We start from the raw sequence: 15,035 nt of genomic DNA, 5'->3' as shown, positions 1-15,035 counted from the left end.
GTAAAGTCACTCTCACTAACACTTGACATACAAAATCTAATTTTCAATGGGTGAATAAACATGTACAGTACTCCTACTACTGATCAGCTGTGACTGGCTCAACCATTTGCTTATTATCTTCTTCTGAAGATGAGAAGAAGATTTTCTTAATCCAATCAGATAACTCCATAATTATAATTTGACAATTAATGTTCATTATGCCTTTTTTGAATAATTAAATCAAGGGTAAATGAATTATGACTGGATCTAAACATATATGTCTCCTACGATGCTTGTTGCACCACCAACTATGTTATATTGCAGAAACGCATTCAAATATATATTCCAGTATAAAACGAGTCTTCTACTGAAATATCCTTTAAACTTACTATATATAATATAGTATTATATTTATACAGTGTTTGCTTTATTGTCTGCTTTATGATGTCACTTGGACCTTTCTAAATCCTCTTTTAATTGGATAACTTTTAAGGTTGTTATAAATAAAGTTTTCGAGGTGTCATCCAGGAATCTCAGACATAAATCTGTATTACAGCACCCAATGTAATTCAATCTTTTGGAAATATAAAGCATAGTCATGTGTTTTGTCTTTGTGCGCCTAGGTTTGAGGCACCTTGGAGATAAAACAACAACCTCTATGTTTTCTTTTAGGCCTCTGTAGACTGTAATCTACTCAGTTGAAGTCCCAGGAGAAGATTACCAAAGAGTTAAATATTAAATGAGCTCAAAACCTGGAATCTCAGACACACATTTGTATTACAGCACCCTGTGTGACTAAATCTTACATTTTATTTTCCTGTGATTATCTGGACTTTAAATACATTTAACAAAAGAAAATGTAGACTTCTATGGTGTTTTATTTCTCCCGTTTCACACAGTAAAATCCCAACTCTAATACCATCATTTGGCCAAGAGATGGCGATAGTCGTTTAGGGAGGAGGATCGATTCAGGCGTTGATCTTCCAGGAAGTGTCCTCCACCAATCACAGAGACGCATTCGTAAACGTTACCGCAGCAACGTTAGGCCATATAACGGCAGCTCCTTGAACGAACCAATCGCAGGAGCGCTTTCCGACATTTAAACCGTGTGGCGTCATCGTCACGAAATTCAAACTTTAAAGACGAGAGAGAAAAGGCCAGCGCTGCCACACTGCGACACTGTGATCCACGTTTACTGAACAGGTGAGAACACTTTATTTATTTTGAAGTCGCTAAAGTGCCATGTTTATTCAGTTTGTTCAGCGCAGTGTTATCGTAGGTTTCTACTGGACGGTAATTACACTTTTAAAACAGTAATTCTCCTTCTTACGTAAACTGTTACTTTAGATTAATGCTAACTTGAGTTGGTTTACGTTACTTTAGGTTAGCTTAACGTTATAACTAACTGGTGTATTGCAGATTAGTTAAACCTAACGTTAAATTAATCCGTGTTTTCGTCCTCCTTTTTAAAGAAAAATGAAGTTTAGTGGCTCACAACATCCGCTAATGTAAATTAACGTCATTGCTAACGCTATTAGCATGGGTCGCCTAGCCTACACACCTAACGTAACGTTAACTCGTTGAAACGGTGACTCTAAATTACTGTTGCACATCCGATAAATGATTTGCCTTTATGTACACGCAGGTCGTGTGAAAACCTGGACACAATGGCTCATTTTGGGTTTGAGAACGACATCCACAGCATCTTGAAGCTGGATATGCCCATCACAAACGCTCCCATGGCGAGGTGGCAGAGAAAGGCCAGCTCCTCAAACACATCCGCCCTGAGCGGGTTGTCGCCCGGCAAATCCGCCAATGTGTCCCTGAGTTCATCTAAAACACCGAGCAAAACGCCAGGTAACGTGTCCCCCGGTTGCATTCACGCAACTTGACAAATCTCTGCAGTTAACGCCATATCTCTGCAAATGTTAACCACTGGGCTGTTTCTTTATTTTCGTCATAGGTAAAAATAAAAAACAAACCCCCTCTAAGATGGGGGGTGACCGCTTCATTCCCACCAGAAACAGCAAACAAATGGATGTGGCAAGCTTCCTGCTCACAAAGGAGAATGAGCCTGTGGACACAAGTAATACAGCAGGATCATCAGTAAGTTATTCATCCAGCAAGGGATCTATTTTATTTTTAATAAATGAAGGCTTTAATGATTTACACTAACATGTGTCTTTTGAAGGAAAGCCAGAAAGCCTGGTCTATGTCACTAAATGGATACAACATTGAAGATGCGAAGATCCTGCACCTTGGAGGACAGCCACTGAATGCACCAGAAGGTATGATATTTCTGTGCCAACATGGTGCACAGCAGGAATATTGCATCAATATAGAAAGTTGGGATTTTTTAAAGTTCATGGTTTTTTTTTTTTTTTTGGTTTTAATTTACAGGCTATCAAAACAACTTGAAAGTCCTCTACAGTCAGGCTACAACTCCTGCCTCTGTCCAAAAGACGAGATACATTTCTTCAACTCCTGACAGAATCATGGACGCTCCTGAGCTTCGAAATGATTTTTGTAAGTTTGGCACTTAATGTTTTTCATAATCAAATTCATTCACATTATTAGTTTACTCTGTATAATGTATGCACAACTTATCACATCTTGCATTCACAACAGGCCACTGAGGCCCTATATTAGTCTTTATACTATGTATAAAGATTTTATACATGCATGTTTAATCTTTATGGAAAAGGGCACACCTAGCAAACATTCATTTTTATTTTTTATTTTTAGATTTGAATCTGCTTGACTGGAGCAGTCGCAATGTTCTCGCTGTGGCGCTTCATAACAGTGTTTACCTGTGGGATGCCAGTCGAGGAGATATCACTCTTCTCATGAAGCTGGAGCATGAGGAGGACTACATCTGCTCACTGTCCTGGACCAAAGAGGGAAGCTACCTAGCTATCGGCACCAGTGACTGCAAAGTTCAGGTCAGTGTGCTGATGAACACAGCACCTTTTTTGGTTCATAAGGACACGTGGCACTTAAACTGCATCCTATATGTTTTTTAATGATGCATTTTTGTTTCCTTAGTTGTGGGATGTTGAAAACCAGAAGCGTTTACGTAGCATGGGCAGCCATACGGCTCGAATTGGTAGCCTGAGCTGGAATGACCATCTTCTTTCCAGGTAACTAATCTCCGACCTAAAAGACTAATTTATAGTTCTAGTGGTGTGTTTTTGAACTTGTGTAATATTTCTCTCCATCCTAGTGGTTCGAGATCAGGACACATCCACCATCATGATGTCAGGGTTGCAGAGCATCACATCGCGACGATCACTGGTCACTCGCAGGAAGTGTGTGGGCTAAAGTGGTCCCCCGACGGGCGATACCTGGCCAGTGGAGGCAATGACAACTTGGTGTGTGTATGGCCCCGTGTTCAGGAGGGCAATGCCAGCAACCAGTCAGTTCGCTGCTGGAGTGAACATCAAGGAGCTGTCAAGGTGAGTAGCTTTTAAACTTGCCAGGATTTATCAAGTGTGACTACTTGTCATTAAAACTCCCCTTTTGGATGTGTTTATTATTCTAGGCTTTGGCCTGGTGCCCTTGGCAGCCAAATATTCTCGCATCTGGAGGTGGTACCAGTGACCGTCACGTCCGCATCTGGAATGTAAACAGTGGCTCCTGCATAAGTTCCCTTGACACTCAGTCCCAGGTAACTGTACACTTCTAGACCCTTCACTTTTAATGGTTCTCAGTGAAATGTACTGCATTTTGTTATTTAACTTGGAGGGAACTGCATCACTGCAGGACACAGAAGTTTGCACACTGGGGTCAAAATCGATAGTTCTCTTAATTTTTTGTACATGAATATTTGTCTGGATGTATGTACACTTGGGCCCTCCTTTTCTCATAACTTTTTGCTTTTCAGATCTCATCTCTGGTGTTTGCGCCCAACTACAAGGAGCTGGTCTCTGCACATGGCTATGCCCACAACAATGTTGTCATCTGGAAGTACCCCTCTCTCACCAGGGTTGCAGAGCTCAACGGTAAGTAACTTTTAGACTGGATTGGCTCTGTACTTGTTCACACACAATTTGCTTTAAAGGAAACACTGCTGTACTTTCTGCTGGTCTAAACACATTCATGCTCTATGCTTTATTTTAGGCCACGAAGACCGGGTTCTCAGTTTGACTCTGAGCCCAGACTTCTCTTCCATTGCGACTGTTGCTGGAGACGAGACTATTCGTCTGTGGAAGAGCTTCGAAGTGGATCCTGTTAAGAAGAAGGCCAAAGAAAGGATGGTCAAATCAACTAGCAGTGTCATTAATCAGTCGATCCGATAATCTGTCTTGACATTTGAGTTTTTTTTTATCTATGATGAATGAATTATGTGCAAATGTTTTATTTAATCCACAATAAAGACTTACACCCAGTGTTTTAGCCTTAACCGGCAACCACTCCTGTTGATAGTGTAATGGGTTGTTAGTCTCACTTGTTTGTACAGGTCTAAAGTACAAGTGAGTGTTTGCTTTTAAGCAGTGCTGGTTTTAGTGCATTTATGACCGTGTCTTTTATTATATAATTAATGATCAATGCATTGTATACACAGGACTGGGTTATAAATAAATGGTTTGTTTACCATGTGTGCTTCTGTCAGTTAATTGGCATGTATTTCTGACATGTTGCAAAAATGTCCATGTATGGTCACATATTTATATTAATCTCCAAAAGTAGCTGCTTCTGTTGTCAGGATCAGAGTCACATGATCACTTGAACTCATCAGAAGCTGCAGTTTAAACTGCATCTGTGTATGTCTGTATTGTCAGACTAATTCCCAGAGCAGTTCTAATTTTGTTTACTACTGTGTGGTTGATAAATTGATACTGCAGGAGATTTAAAGGAAACGGGCACACATGCAACAATATAACACAAATTTAATTGTATTCATTAAGGACAATTATAACAATAGCAATGATATATCTTGCATTATACTGTTTTATAATAAGAATATTTGCAGGACATAGTTTCATAAAAGTGGTTATTTTTATTTGCTCACCATGCAAAGGTCTAGTCAATAACCACGCACACAGCATCACTCTAGGTACGATTGCATTCCCTCATATTGACCAATTGTACAACAATGTGGAAACACAGCAGCACAGATAAAATGATAAACAATGATAATTTCATGCTGGGAAGCATTCAGGACACACCTATGCTCAGATGTTGAGGCTCTCTGACACTCCTGCTCATACACCTAGTTTGGCTGGCCCTCTGTTCGTTTTGACAGAGCAATAAGGCATTTTAAACCTTTAAACAAGAGCAACAACCCCATAACATGTTGGACTTGAGGTCTGTTTACTTGTGTAAAGACTGTGGTGCTGGGTTCACATGGGATACAAAACAAATGGCACCTTCAGTTAAAAGAAACCCCCTGCCATTGAAACACATCACTTCCCTCTCCTGTGAACCTACTGTGATGTTTCATGTAATCAGATGCAGGAGGAAATGGTGCATTCGTGTCACTGTCCTAATAACACACTCATATTAAACTGACCAAAATGCATCAAAATGACAGGAAGCTCTTTTGAAGTACTCCCCACCCAGTCCCTCCTCTGGTGTCTGACAGCAAGAAAACATCTCATCCTACTCCCAAACAGGTTCATGGGGTAGGTGTGGAGGCTAACCTGTTTCGGCCTGGTCCTGTCATGCTCAACAGGTCCACCTCTTTAAAGGTCCAGTGTGAAACATTTAGGAGGATCTACTGGCAGAAATGGAATATAATAATTCATTCAGTTATGTATGCGACTTTCATTCGAGTCGCCTTACTTGGAAGCCACCATGTTTCTACAGTAGCCCAGAACAGACAAACCGAACACTGGCTGTAGATCGGGCACTTCTTATTTTTCGTGCATTTCATGGCCATTGTAGTATCTTGTTGGAAAGGGAGGGTGAAGCGAATGAGTTGCAATCTTCAACTACACCGTTAGATGCCAATAAATCCTCTACACATGCACACTGATCCTTTAAGATGAGGCACTGGTGGCACTGACAGCGACTCCACGACTCAAAATAAGTGACCTGGGCCATACATGTGTTGCTGGTGAGCTAGTCAACCTCTTTCTTAAATCCATGGCTGTGAATGGGAGAAAAATATTCAGCTAGCTTTAACTTAAACTAGACTACACTCAGCAACAGACTTCCCACTCAGCTTGTAAAACTTGACGAAACAGCATTCTAGCTTTACAGTGAATTTCCATTTACCATAGTCATAAAAACATTTGTCTCTCTTTATAGTTTGTATGATGGTGAATCAAGTCATACGCATTCATTCATGCACATTCAGATTGCTACCAGACGAGTTTGTCTGAATTAAAACTATTTGAAGCCAAAGGGAGAATTTCACTGAACATTTGTCATCAGTAATGAATGCGGACAGTTTTCTTTTTTGAATTTATCAATGAAATTTGCTGTTGGGTCATGTTGGAAAAGAAATTTCTATAAATGGTAACCATAAAAGCTTATTTACTATGGAGTTAGATTTGTGTCTTTATTAGATGCAAGAAAATAAATTATATGAGAGAAAAAAAAATGTTTGAGATTGGTATGAAAACTTTTTCTCTCAAACATTTTTTTTCCTCTCAGATCATTTATTTTCTCGCATCTAATAAAGACACAAATCTAACACCATAATATACCAGTGTGTTTGTGCAATTTGTGTTGTTTGTTGCCTTTTTAGCTAAAGCTGTAATGCGCGCTGGAGTAAATGTATAGTCAAGTTGTTCATTAGGTGTTGTACTCACATGGTGTAAAAAATATTTGGAAAAGAAATACAAAACATTTATAGAGTTTTTATTTTGTTTTAAATCAGAAACAGGTTAATCTATTGAACATTATGTGGGTTAATTGTAACATATAAACAGCTCCTGGAAACACCTAAACATCTCTTATGTACTTTTTGTAGCAAATATCAGATCCAATTTTGAAAAGGCTAGCAGTGCTTCAAAACTAGATCTTCCTTCCACTGTTATTAGTGCACAAGTGTAATCAACAACAGTAAAAACACTGGTAGGTTTATATACATTCTGCAGTGATATTCAGAAACAGCCGTGTACAGCATCATTTTTAATTTAACTGTAATTGAACAGAAAGCACTTCTGTTAGCTTCTTGCTCTGTGTGCTGAGGAAATAGACCACACGTCGTTGCAAAACTCAGTATGGGTTAATATGGATGAACATGCTAGCAGTGTATATGTCACTACCTAATTATGCAAAAATGCAAAATGCATAAATTCTGTAATATACAGTATAACATTTCTTTTCCACAGTTCTTAAAATTGAAAAACTGAGGTGTGGTATGTTTCTCACAAAAAAGTACACACCATAACTGCTTTTCAAATGACACAGACCTTTATCTAAAACATTTTTTATTTCAAAAGATAAATAAAAAAACAGAAAAAAACCTAAGTATTTGACATTTACAGTGAAACTTTGTAGCAGTTATTTAAATGTGCTAGCCTTCAGTGGAAACTGTGGTACTCTCAAGCAACAAGGGTCATGCCAGCGAAACAATAAGTAGTGTAGGGGAAGCTTGTGTGCGTCAAGCGTGAGTTGAAAAACACTATCAGTGAGAAAATGAGCACCAAATATCTTCATACAGTGTTCATCACAGTTAATAGTTTTTGCAACAACCAACAAACACAATGTGGCATTTGGAGATCACCGGCAAAACACAACATGCCATTCGTATCCCAACAAGTGTGCATAAGAAATACTAAGCATATATAGAAATTATGAAGTCTAGAAGTATAGCATATTGAAATCTGTGCTGTTCCAATGTGCTTATAGATATGAGTGATGAATGACATATTCAAGGTAGCTCTACAGAGCCTCCGTCTCATTTCCAGAGTCACCAAGTTAGATTTCTTTTACTTTCCCCAGGAGGATTTTACCATTGGTGTGGTGGTGTGCGTTCCCATTCTCCAGGTGTTTCCCATTGGCCACCACAGCGACAGGTTCACTGGTTAAGCCATTCTGTTTTGGTTTGTCCTCTGAGGAAGGGAGCCGCTTGCCCTTTATGTAGGCCTGTATCCAAAAGTTGGAGAACAGGAGGAAGAAGAAGACACCATACATCCAAATGAGGTGGATCCAAAGGGTCACCTGGTAGTCACACTTTTCCATGAAGTAGTACTGGCTGATGTGAATGGAGACCAGGATAAACTGTGTCTGTAAAATGGCAAGGAAAGGACAGATTGTTATTAAAAATGTAATTCTAGTCTAGATACATATAGAAGTCAAATTAGCCTTCATTTCATGATCAATAAATAGTTTTAAGTAAAAGGGACATACAAGCTGGATGGCAGTCATGTACTTCTTCCACCAGAGGTATTTCTGGAAGCGAGGTCCTGCAGCAGAGAGTGCGTAGTAGAAGTACATGATAACGTGGACGGCTGAATTCACCATGGCATGGAAGGAGCCCATTCCTCCAACTTGAGAAAAAACACACAGAATTGTTTTGTTAAAAAAGGACCAATGTGTAAGATTTACTGGCATCTAGCGGTGAAGTTTCACAATTGCAACAATCTGAACACCGCTCGTGTTTGTATTTGATGACCTGGGAATGTAAACAGGCTGTGAAGTGTGTAGGAGAGACTACAGTGACCGCAAAACTCTGATTTGAACATGGCAGTTCAACATGGTGGACTCCATGAGGACGAGCCGCGGTGTTTGTAGCGGCTCAAGCCTCATACTTTCATTAATTATTATTACTTTCACATCAAGAGTCATGTGTAATTTTATGAGATTTTAAGTCTAGGGCTATTTTCCTTATGTATAATGCATGTGTGTTATGTATGAAGAGTTTTACATCAATATCATGCTCAGTAAACCTCACCAGGAGTCAAGGTGACGCCCCACCACCACGTCCAGGGCATGAAGGAGTGATGGAACACATGGAGAAATGTGATCTGGCTTTGTTTCTTCCTCAGCACAAAGAATACCTCAAATAAAAGTAACAAAGACCAAGCTAAAGTTAACATGCACAAAAGATATGTTACAAAAAATGTCAGACAATTAAAAAGTGTACTACAAAAGGAAAAAAATTGATGTTTGGAGAGATGAAAACATCCTTACTGTGTCAAGCAGTTCAATGTATTTTGAAATATAAAACCACCAAGCCACTTGAACCATCTGAGGGACGGAAGAGAAGAGAAGTGCTGTAATGTCAAATATCTATCTGCAGACAATAATCTTCATTTCTACCAGAGCAATCTGTAGCCTCAAGGTTTGTTGTTTTTAAGGACACAACAGGCTGAACTAAGTGAACCAGGTCTCTCGAATTTCCGGGCTTACCCGAAGAGCCTGCGGGCTATATGAGGTGTCAATAAGGTCACATCTCCACGTATAGGTGGTTCCCCATCCAGACATCATGAACTAGGAGTAAGAAACACATTTACAGCTGTTATTAACTTTTCACAAGCACTCTGGTATTTGAAGAAAGAGGTTTTACTCAGCAAATCACACGTAATTTTGTTTTTTTTAGTGTACCTCATACACTATGTAGGCGTTCAGTAAAACCATGCTGATGTTGTAGACAATCATGGCTGTGTTGAGACGGAAAGGCTTGCGGTTTGCCATCAGGCGAGGTCCAACATACACTGACAAGAATACATAGGCCAACAGGATAGAGGTCATCTCTATGGGGCTCTGCATCAATGGAAAATCTCTGATGCGGGCATCTGGTGGAGAAGAAAAACACACTCCTCATTGTCTCAGCATGTCTTTAATTAACAGTTATCTGGGAGGGTTAAAAGGTAAATGCAGTTTCTGGAAGATTCATGTGGTAGTTTAAGCCAAACAAAAGCAAAAATTCTCTTTTTAAAAACACTCTTTCATCATGCTATTATCACCAGTTATTGAAGGCGTAAATGACAAAAGACACTTACCAGTTCTCAAATATAGATAATTGTGTAATTTTAAAATGTTTGATGCAGCTTCTCGCAGCATGGTGACCGCTTGAGTCTTGTCCTATTAAACCCCTGAATGAAATCAGAAAAGACAAAAGAGTCAGAGACCAGGAGGAGATGAAGTGGAGCTGAAAGAGAGGTTGGCTGGGCAGGTGAGCTACAAAGCGAGCTCTCCACCTGCTTTCCCATCGACTGAACAAACAGGAGACAGCTGCACAGGCTCATCAAACACCCCTGAGTGCCCTTGTGTACAGCCTTTGAAAAAATACACAGAGAAATCTGTACTAGGAGCTCATATCACTGCCCAATCCAAAGTGTAGCATGTAAGCTTAAAAATAAATAAAGAATTAATTTTAAAAAAAAAAAAAAAGAAAAAAAGGAAATTCTTTCATTTATTGACTAAAACAAACAACAAAACAATGCTCCAGTATTAAACAGATAAATCAATTAATGTTTGATGAATGATTGTGAAACATCAGAGTTCTGCTGTCAGTCTAAATACAAAGAAATACTCTCCTGCTGACTAACATATCAAGTCAAACAGGTGAGGCAAAGAACTCGGCCCTTGTGGCCAGCTTAGCCAACCCTCTGAGTTTCTAAGATAGGAGCTCTTCAGGAATTTCAGGTGGGGAGTAAAACTACAGAACCAAAAAAAGGACAGTTTATTTTAAGCAGCAGGTTTCATGTTGTTTGTTCTAATCCAGAGAAGTCTTACTTTAACAGGAGCAGCACAGACACAAATGATACATGATCCCAGATCCCTGAAACTGCTAAAATACTTGATGTAGTATTAGTAAGAAATGACTCACCCGCTGAGCACAAGTCCTCAGCACTCAGTCCTGTTTGTCAGGAAAGCAGCTGCACAGCCAGGGCAGGCAGCACTCAATCCACACAGGCTCCAACAGATCAGAAAGACCGGTGAGAGTGATCAGTGAAAAGCAGTTACATGCAAAGCTAGTCTGTGGGTGGTAGCCTCCAGCTGTCTTCAAAAGTCTAATATGTCTACTAAAAATCCAACAAACAGTGGCAAGTCTCACAGGTAACAAATGGGGAAAGACTGAGACAGACAGCAAGAGAGAGATGAGTTAAAGTGAGAAGCCAGCTGTGATAAGTATAGCACTGGGATCACTCAACTCAATTTAAACCCCAAGGCACTACTACAGACCTTGCAAGTTTCAGGACCACACCCTGTTTCAATGCCAAGCTCCACCTTCCTATCCTCACTTGGGTCTGTTGTGATTGGACAATCTCATCAATGGTGGTGAAGGGGACGGGGTCAGAGAGTTGCAGGCCCTGGTTAAAGAAACCAAGACCCAGGGGCAACTGCCTCCATTGTTGGGCAATTAAACCCAATTAATAAGCGCATATGGATAAAAAAAAAAGACTTGCTTTATGTGAAAGACTAATATGAAACAATTATTGACTAAAAAAAGTTACACATTAGAAATATATAGTTTAAAAGTTACGTTTAAAGTTTAAAGTTTAAGATTCTCCTTTTGCCAGTGTGAAAAAAAGATTTGATCATTCATCTTTCTTCAGAATTGTCCATGAAACATGATTTAGGCCAAAGGTGACATCAGATAGCAGACATTCACAAACATCACATCTTGCGTTGCCCATCCCTTCCTGCGTGGTGGCACAGAGGCTGGGTTCCCGTCCAAACCCTTGCTGCTATGACGAGCTCTCCTGTGCCTCTGGTTTTACCTGTTCCCCAAGCACCGGCGACGCTGGGCGTGAGGCCTGGATGTAGCCTTAAAACATACTCCTCCACACGTACGTTAGGCTGAAAGGTTGGCTGGAATGAAAGGAATCTGTGCACGAGAGAAGGAGGGAGGAAGGGAGGAATCACTGTCTGTTTACATACTGTCTGACAGTCCAGCACATGGTGGCTCTCCACGGAAGTGCAGGTATAAAAAACCATAACCATCTAAATGCAAACATGGCGAGGTGAATTTTCACGGAAAAAGCTAAAGGAACATCTGACTACATTAATGCGGGGCCACACTGTTTTAACATTTTAAGTTTAGTGAGTTAAAATGCCTGCGTTTGGTGCTTTGTTTGTCATGCAGTTTAGATTTTTATGCATAATTTTCTTGGTAGTAAGAAGGTCTAAAACTTGACCAGTGGCTCCTAAATGGCCACTTGAAGGTGTGGCTCTCAGTCTCACTTGCCTTAGGTCAGCAAAATCTGATAAAGAGGAGAAACTGAGCCCGTTAACATATTCAACAGTTAAGTTTCACTCATTGATCTCTAAAGAGTCGGATGCAGCCGCTGTTTTGGCAAAGGAGAAGCTGCACTGATATCTTGCAAAGCTGCCAGTGTCATCAAATGTAGCCTCGCATCTGGATAGTAACATTTCACCTAAATTTAAAGTATTGGCCACTATTTTTCCAATAAAAATGAGCAGAAAAGAACAAAGAATTACGTAAATGTGTTTTACATATTAACATGTTTTTGGCCCAGATTGAACGTGAGATTTGATGTCATTGTCTCACAGTCAGCTGTTTTTCATAGCTGCCACATTACAACAAACTCCCTGTTCTTCTCGGTCTTATGACAGTTTAATATTGACTTAAGTCTAGGTTTTGCCCAGTAGCAGAATTTATCACATAGTTCACTAACAAACAACTAAACAACATAACTTTGTCTGTGGACGATAGTTCTGCCCAACAGCATAACCAGAGAATAGACAGCAGCCTCGAGACATACCGGTTGTCCCCAATTAGCCAATTGTGAAGAATTACACAGGAGAGATGCCTCTGGATGTGAGAGGCCGAGCCTGGCTGTTAAAAAATGTATGAATGACTCAATGAACATGAATGTGAACATACATTTCTCAGTGTGGGGGTTTTGAAGTTTGAGAATGTCAAACACCAAAGTCCAACGCTCATAGATTCATTTTTCTTTTTCTTACTAACAACTGAATCTAGCACACAATCACTCTTTGTAATGAGACAAAACTAGATTCCTTGAGTAGTTAGCGGTCTAATCAGATAAGTATTGTGTTTCAAGTTTTATAGTACGTAACCGTAGCTATGTTTTATTCATACCTTGTCTACCTACCTGACCAAACACATAAAACTGTAATTCCCTTGCTAAATCCTGTTATACACTCTGGATCTAACAACCTTGAAACAAACAGGGTCAGTTGTGTTCATATTTGAAAGTTAAGGTTTCTCATTTCAACAAATGAATACTGACTCAAAGGCGGGTGAGGTTTTCTTTTACAGCCACATTTTCCTGCAGAAACTCACCCACTAATTATGTCATCACATACAATTAACATGCTAATTACTGAACCACTGACACCAAGATGAAAACAACTAAACAGGAGACTGTTTTGAGTTTCATTTATTTAGACACTTAAGATTTATATTAATTCTGGACTTAAAGAAACCTATACCCATTGTAGTTTGTGGATTTTATGGTAAACCTATTAAGTTATTCATTTGTGGACAATCCAAAAAACAGAGAGATTGCAGGCAGTAATTTATTCTAATGATCAAGTGTCATTATTGTCTGTATAAGACAGAATGAGTCATCTAAGTCTGGACAAGGAAGCTAAAAAGAGGTTATTATTATTATTATTAATAATAATAATAATAATAATAATAATGACAATAACAATAACAATAACAACAATAACATTTTTTAAAAAAAGAATAAAGCTAAAAATCAACACTACTTACTTATTATACTGTATTATATTTATATATTGATGTGGGGCTGAATCGACCACAGGAGACAAACTAGTCTTGAAGAAATAGTCACATCAACTCAGTGAGTAACAGCGACACCCAGAGGCCAAACAGTTACCTACAAAAAAATGATTAAAAGCCTAATGCTAGGTGTAGGTCAGTGTAATTCATACTTCAATAATCCCTCCAGTAAAAAAACAAAATAACTGGGATCAGTTTGGCAGTGCCTGTTGTATTTGGATAAAAGTTTGAAAGTCTGCTGTGATAAAATATATACACACACATCAGAATTAGGTTTTACCTGTCATATTGATGTGGCAGGTAACACACACACACGTGAGGTAGAGGAAAATTACTTGGAATGAGTCCTTAAACAAGTACATTGTTGATCATCTGCAATATGTTCAGACTTTATATTGACAGCTCTTTGTGAGTGTGGCTGTATGCAGCCTTCCTACAATTCAACAAGAAACTAAATTGCAAGTTTATTTACTGTACAGAGTCCTGATTAACACATTGTTGGGCTCCTATTGATCCCCCATCTTCCACCTTCAATGTGCAATGTGTATGTATGTCTGCCTCAAAGTCCAGAGCAGCAAGTCCTCCTTTGCTGGATCAATGCTATTTGTGTTAGATGTGGCAATTTGATTAAATTTGATTGAATACAACTTTATTAAGAACATCCAGCATGTGAGCACATAACCTAAAATACTATAGCTCTTAAAACTAGATTTGGACTCAGGGTCTCCTAACATATTTACAGAATAAGCTAATAATTGTATAGATGTGCACATGTGTAAAGTCCCACACAGAATTTGTTTGAGAAACATGCACATGACACTTCCCAGGGGTCAACCACCACAAATAAGTTCTCCACTTATAGCAAATACTGTCCTAGATAAAGTAAAATAATATAAAAATTCATGTATGCACCGCTTTGAGGATGTCAGGGTACAGCAGTGACCTTAATGAAGAATCCCCAGATTGACACATACCAGGCCGAGGACCCTCATTTGATACGACGTAGTCTCAGGGATCCCTGTCTGATAAGAATGTTTATACTGTATATTAATAGTGGAGAGTTACACATTCTCTCATTGGGCTAACCTCTGGTAAATGAAATAATAATGAAACAATTTTTTTCTGGGGACCCCCTGGAACACCCTCAATGACCCATGTGGGTCCCCTGACCCCAGGTTGAGAAACCACCACTCTACTTTGACCCAGTGTGGAAGAAAATATAATTAAGTGCCCTTTAGTTTGCCCTTCCAGTGGAGAAAACACATGCAGTGCCTTATAGGCGGCCCTATAAATTAGTTGGCCTCCACATATCTCTAAATGGTTAAATCATTAATAGTTTTAATTACAGAGCAGTGGTTACACTTTAAATCTGAGTCACATAATTGCATTTTTTAAAATCTTATCCAAGATTTGGAAC

The 15,035-nt window shown here is 39.3% G+C and overlaps 2 protein-coding genes across 2 annotated transcripts; one reads left to right on the top strand and one right to left on the bottom strand.

Moving 5' to 3' along the window:
• The first annotated feature begins 1,049 nt into the window (after positions 1–1,049).
• cdc20 (cell division cycle 20 homolog) lies at positions 1,050–4,575 on the top strand. Its single transcript, XM_051407851.1, has 11 exons — positions 1,050–1,182; positions 1,625–1,836; positions 1,943–2,085; positions 2,171–2,267; positions 2,380–2,505; positions 2,725–2,921; positions 3,025–3,119; positions 3,203–3,434; positions 3,521–3,646; positions 3,863–3,980; positions 4,099–4,575. The coding sequence occupies exons 2-11, from the start codon at positions 1,647–1,649 to the stop codon at positions 4,275–4,277; spliced, it is 1,503 nt and encodes a 500-aa protein (XP_051263811.1). The 5' UTR covers positions 1,050–1,182; positions 1,625–1,646; the 3' UTR covers positions 4,278–4,575.
• A 2,190-nt stretch (positions 4,576–6,765) lies between these two features.
• On the bottom strand, positions 6,766–11,060 carry elovl1a (ELOVL fatty acid elongase 1a). Its single transcript, XM_051406334.1, has 8 exons — positions 10,709–11,060; positions 9,879–9,971; positions 9,481–9,671; positions 9,286–9,366; positions 9,067–9,123; positions 8,828–8,933; positions 8,284–8,423; positions 6,766–8,160 (listed from the first exon to the last, which is right to left on the bottom strand). The coding sequence occupies exons 2-8, from the start codon at positions 9,937–9,939 to the stop codon at positions 7,852–7,854; spliced, it is 945 nt and encodes a 314-aa protein (XP_051262294.1). The 5' UTR covers positions 9,940–9,971; positions 10,709–11,060; the 3' UTR covers positions 6,766–7,851.
• Between the last annotated feature and the right edge of the window lie 3,975 nt (positions 11,061–15,035).

This window comes from Dicentrarchus labrax, unplaced genomic scaffold, assembly GCF_905237075.1.
Source record: "Dicentrarchus labrax unplaced genomic scaffold, dlabrax2021, whole genome shotgun sequence".
In the NCBI taxonomy this organism is placed as follows: domain Eukaryota; kingdom Metazoa; phylum Chordata; class Actinopteri; family Moronidae; genus Dicentrarchus; species Dicentrarchus labrax.
Note: the sequence above shows the minus strand (reverse complement) of the source record. Positions and strands in the feature narration are given on the sequence as shown.

Bases quoted from the DNA above. Each gene is read 5' to 3' on its own strand.
- cdc20 (XM_051407851.1), top strand. From the start codon at position 1,647: ATGGCTCATTTTGGGTTTGAGAACGACATCCACAGCATCTTGAAGCTG. The intron at 2,086-2,170 runs GTAAGTTATTCA...TGTCTTTTGAAG, and splicing joins GTAATACAGCAGGATCATCA to GAAAGCCAGAAAGCCTGGTC. The intron at 3,981-4,098 runs GTAAGTAACTTT...GCTTTATTTTAG, and splicing joins CAGGGTTGCAGAGCTCAACG to GCCACGAAGACCGGGTTCTC.
- elovl1a (XM_051406334.1), bottom strand. From the start codon at position 9,939: ATGCTGCGAGAAGCTGCATCAAACATTTTAAAATTACACAATTATCTA. The intron at 9,124-9,285 runs GTAAGCCCGGAA...TCCGTCCCTCAG, and splicing joins ATAGCCCGCAGGCTCTTCGG to ATGGTTCAAGTGGCTTGGTG. The intron at 8,934-9,066 runs GTAAGGATGTTT...CTTTTATTTGAG, and splicing joins ACATTGAACTGCTTGACACA to GTATTCTTTGTGCTGAGGAA.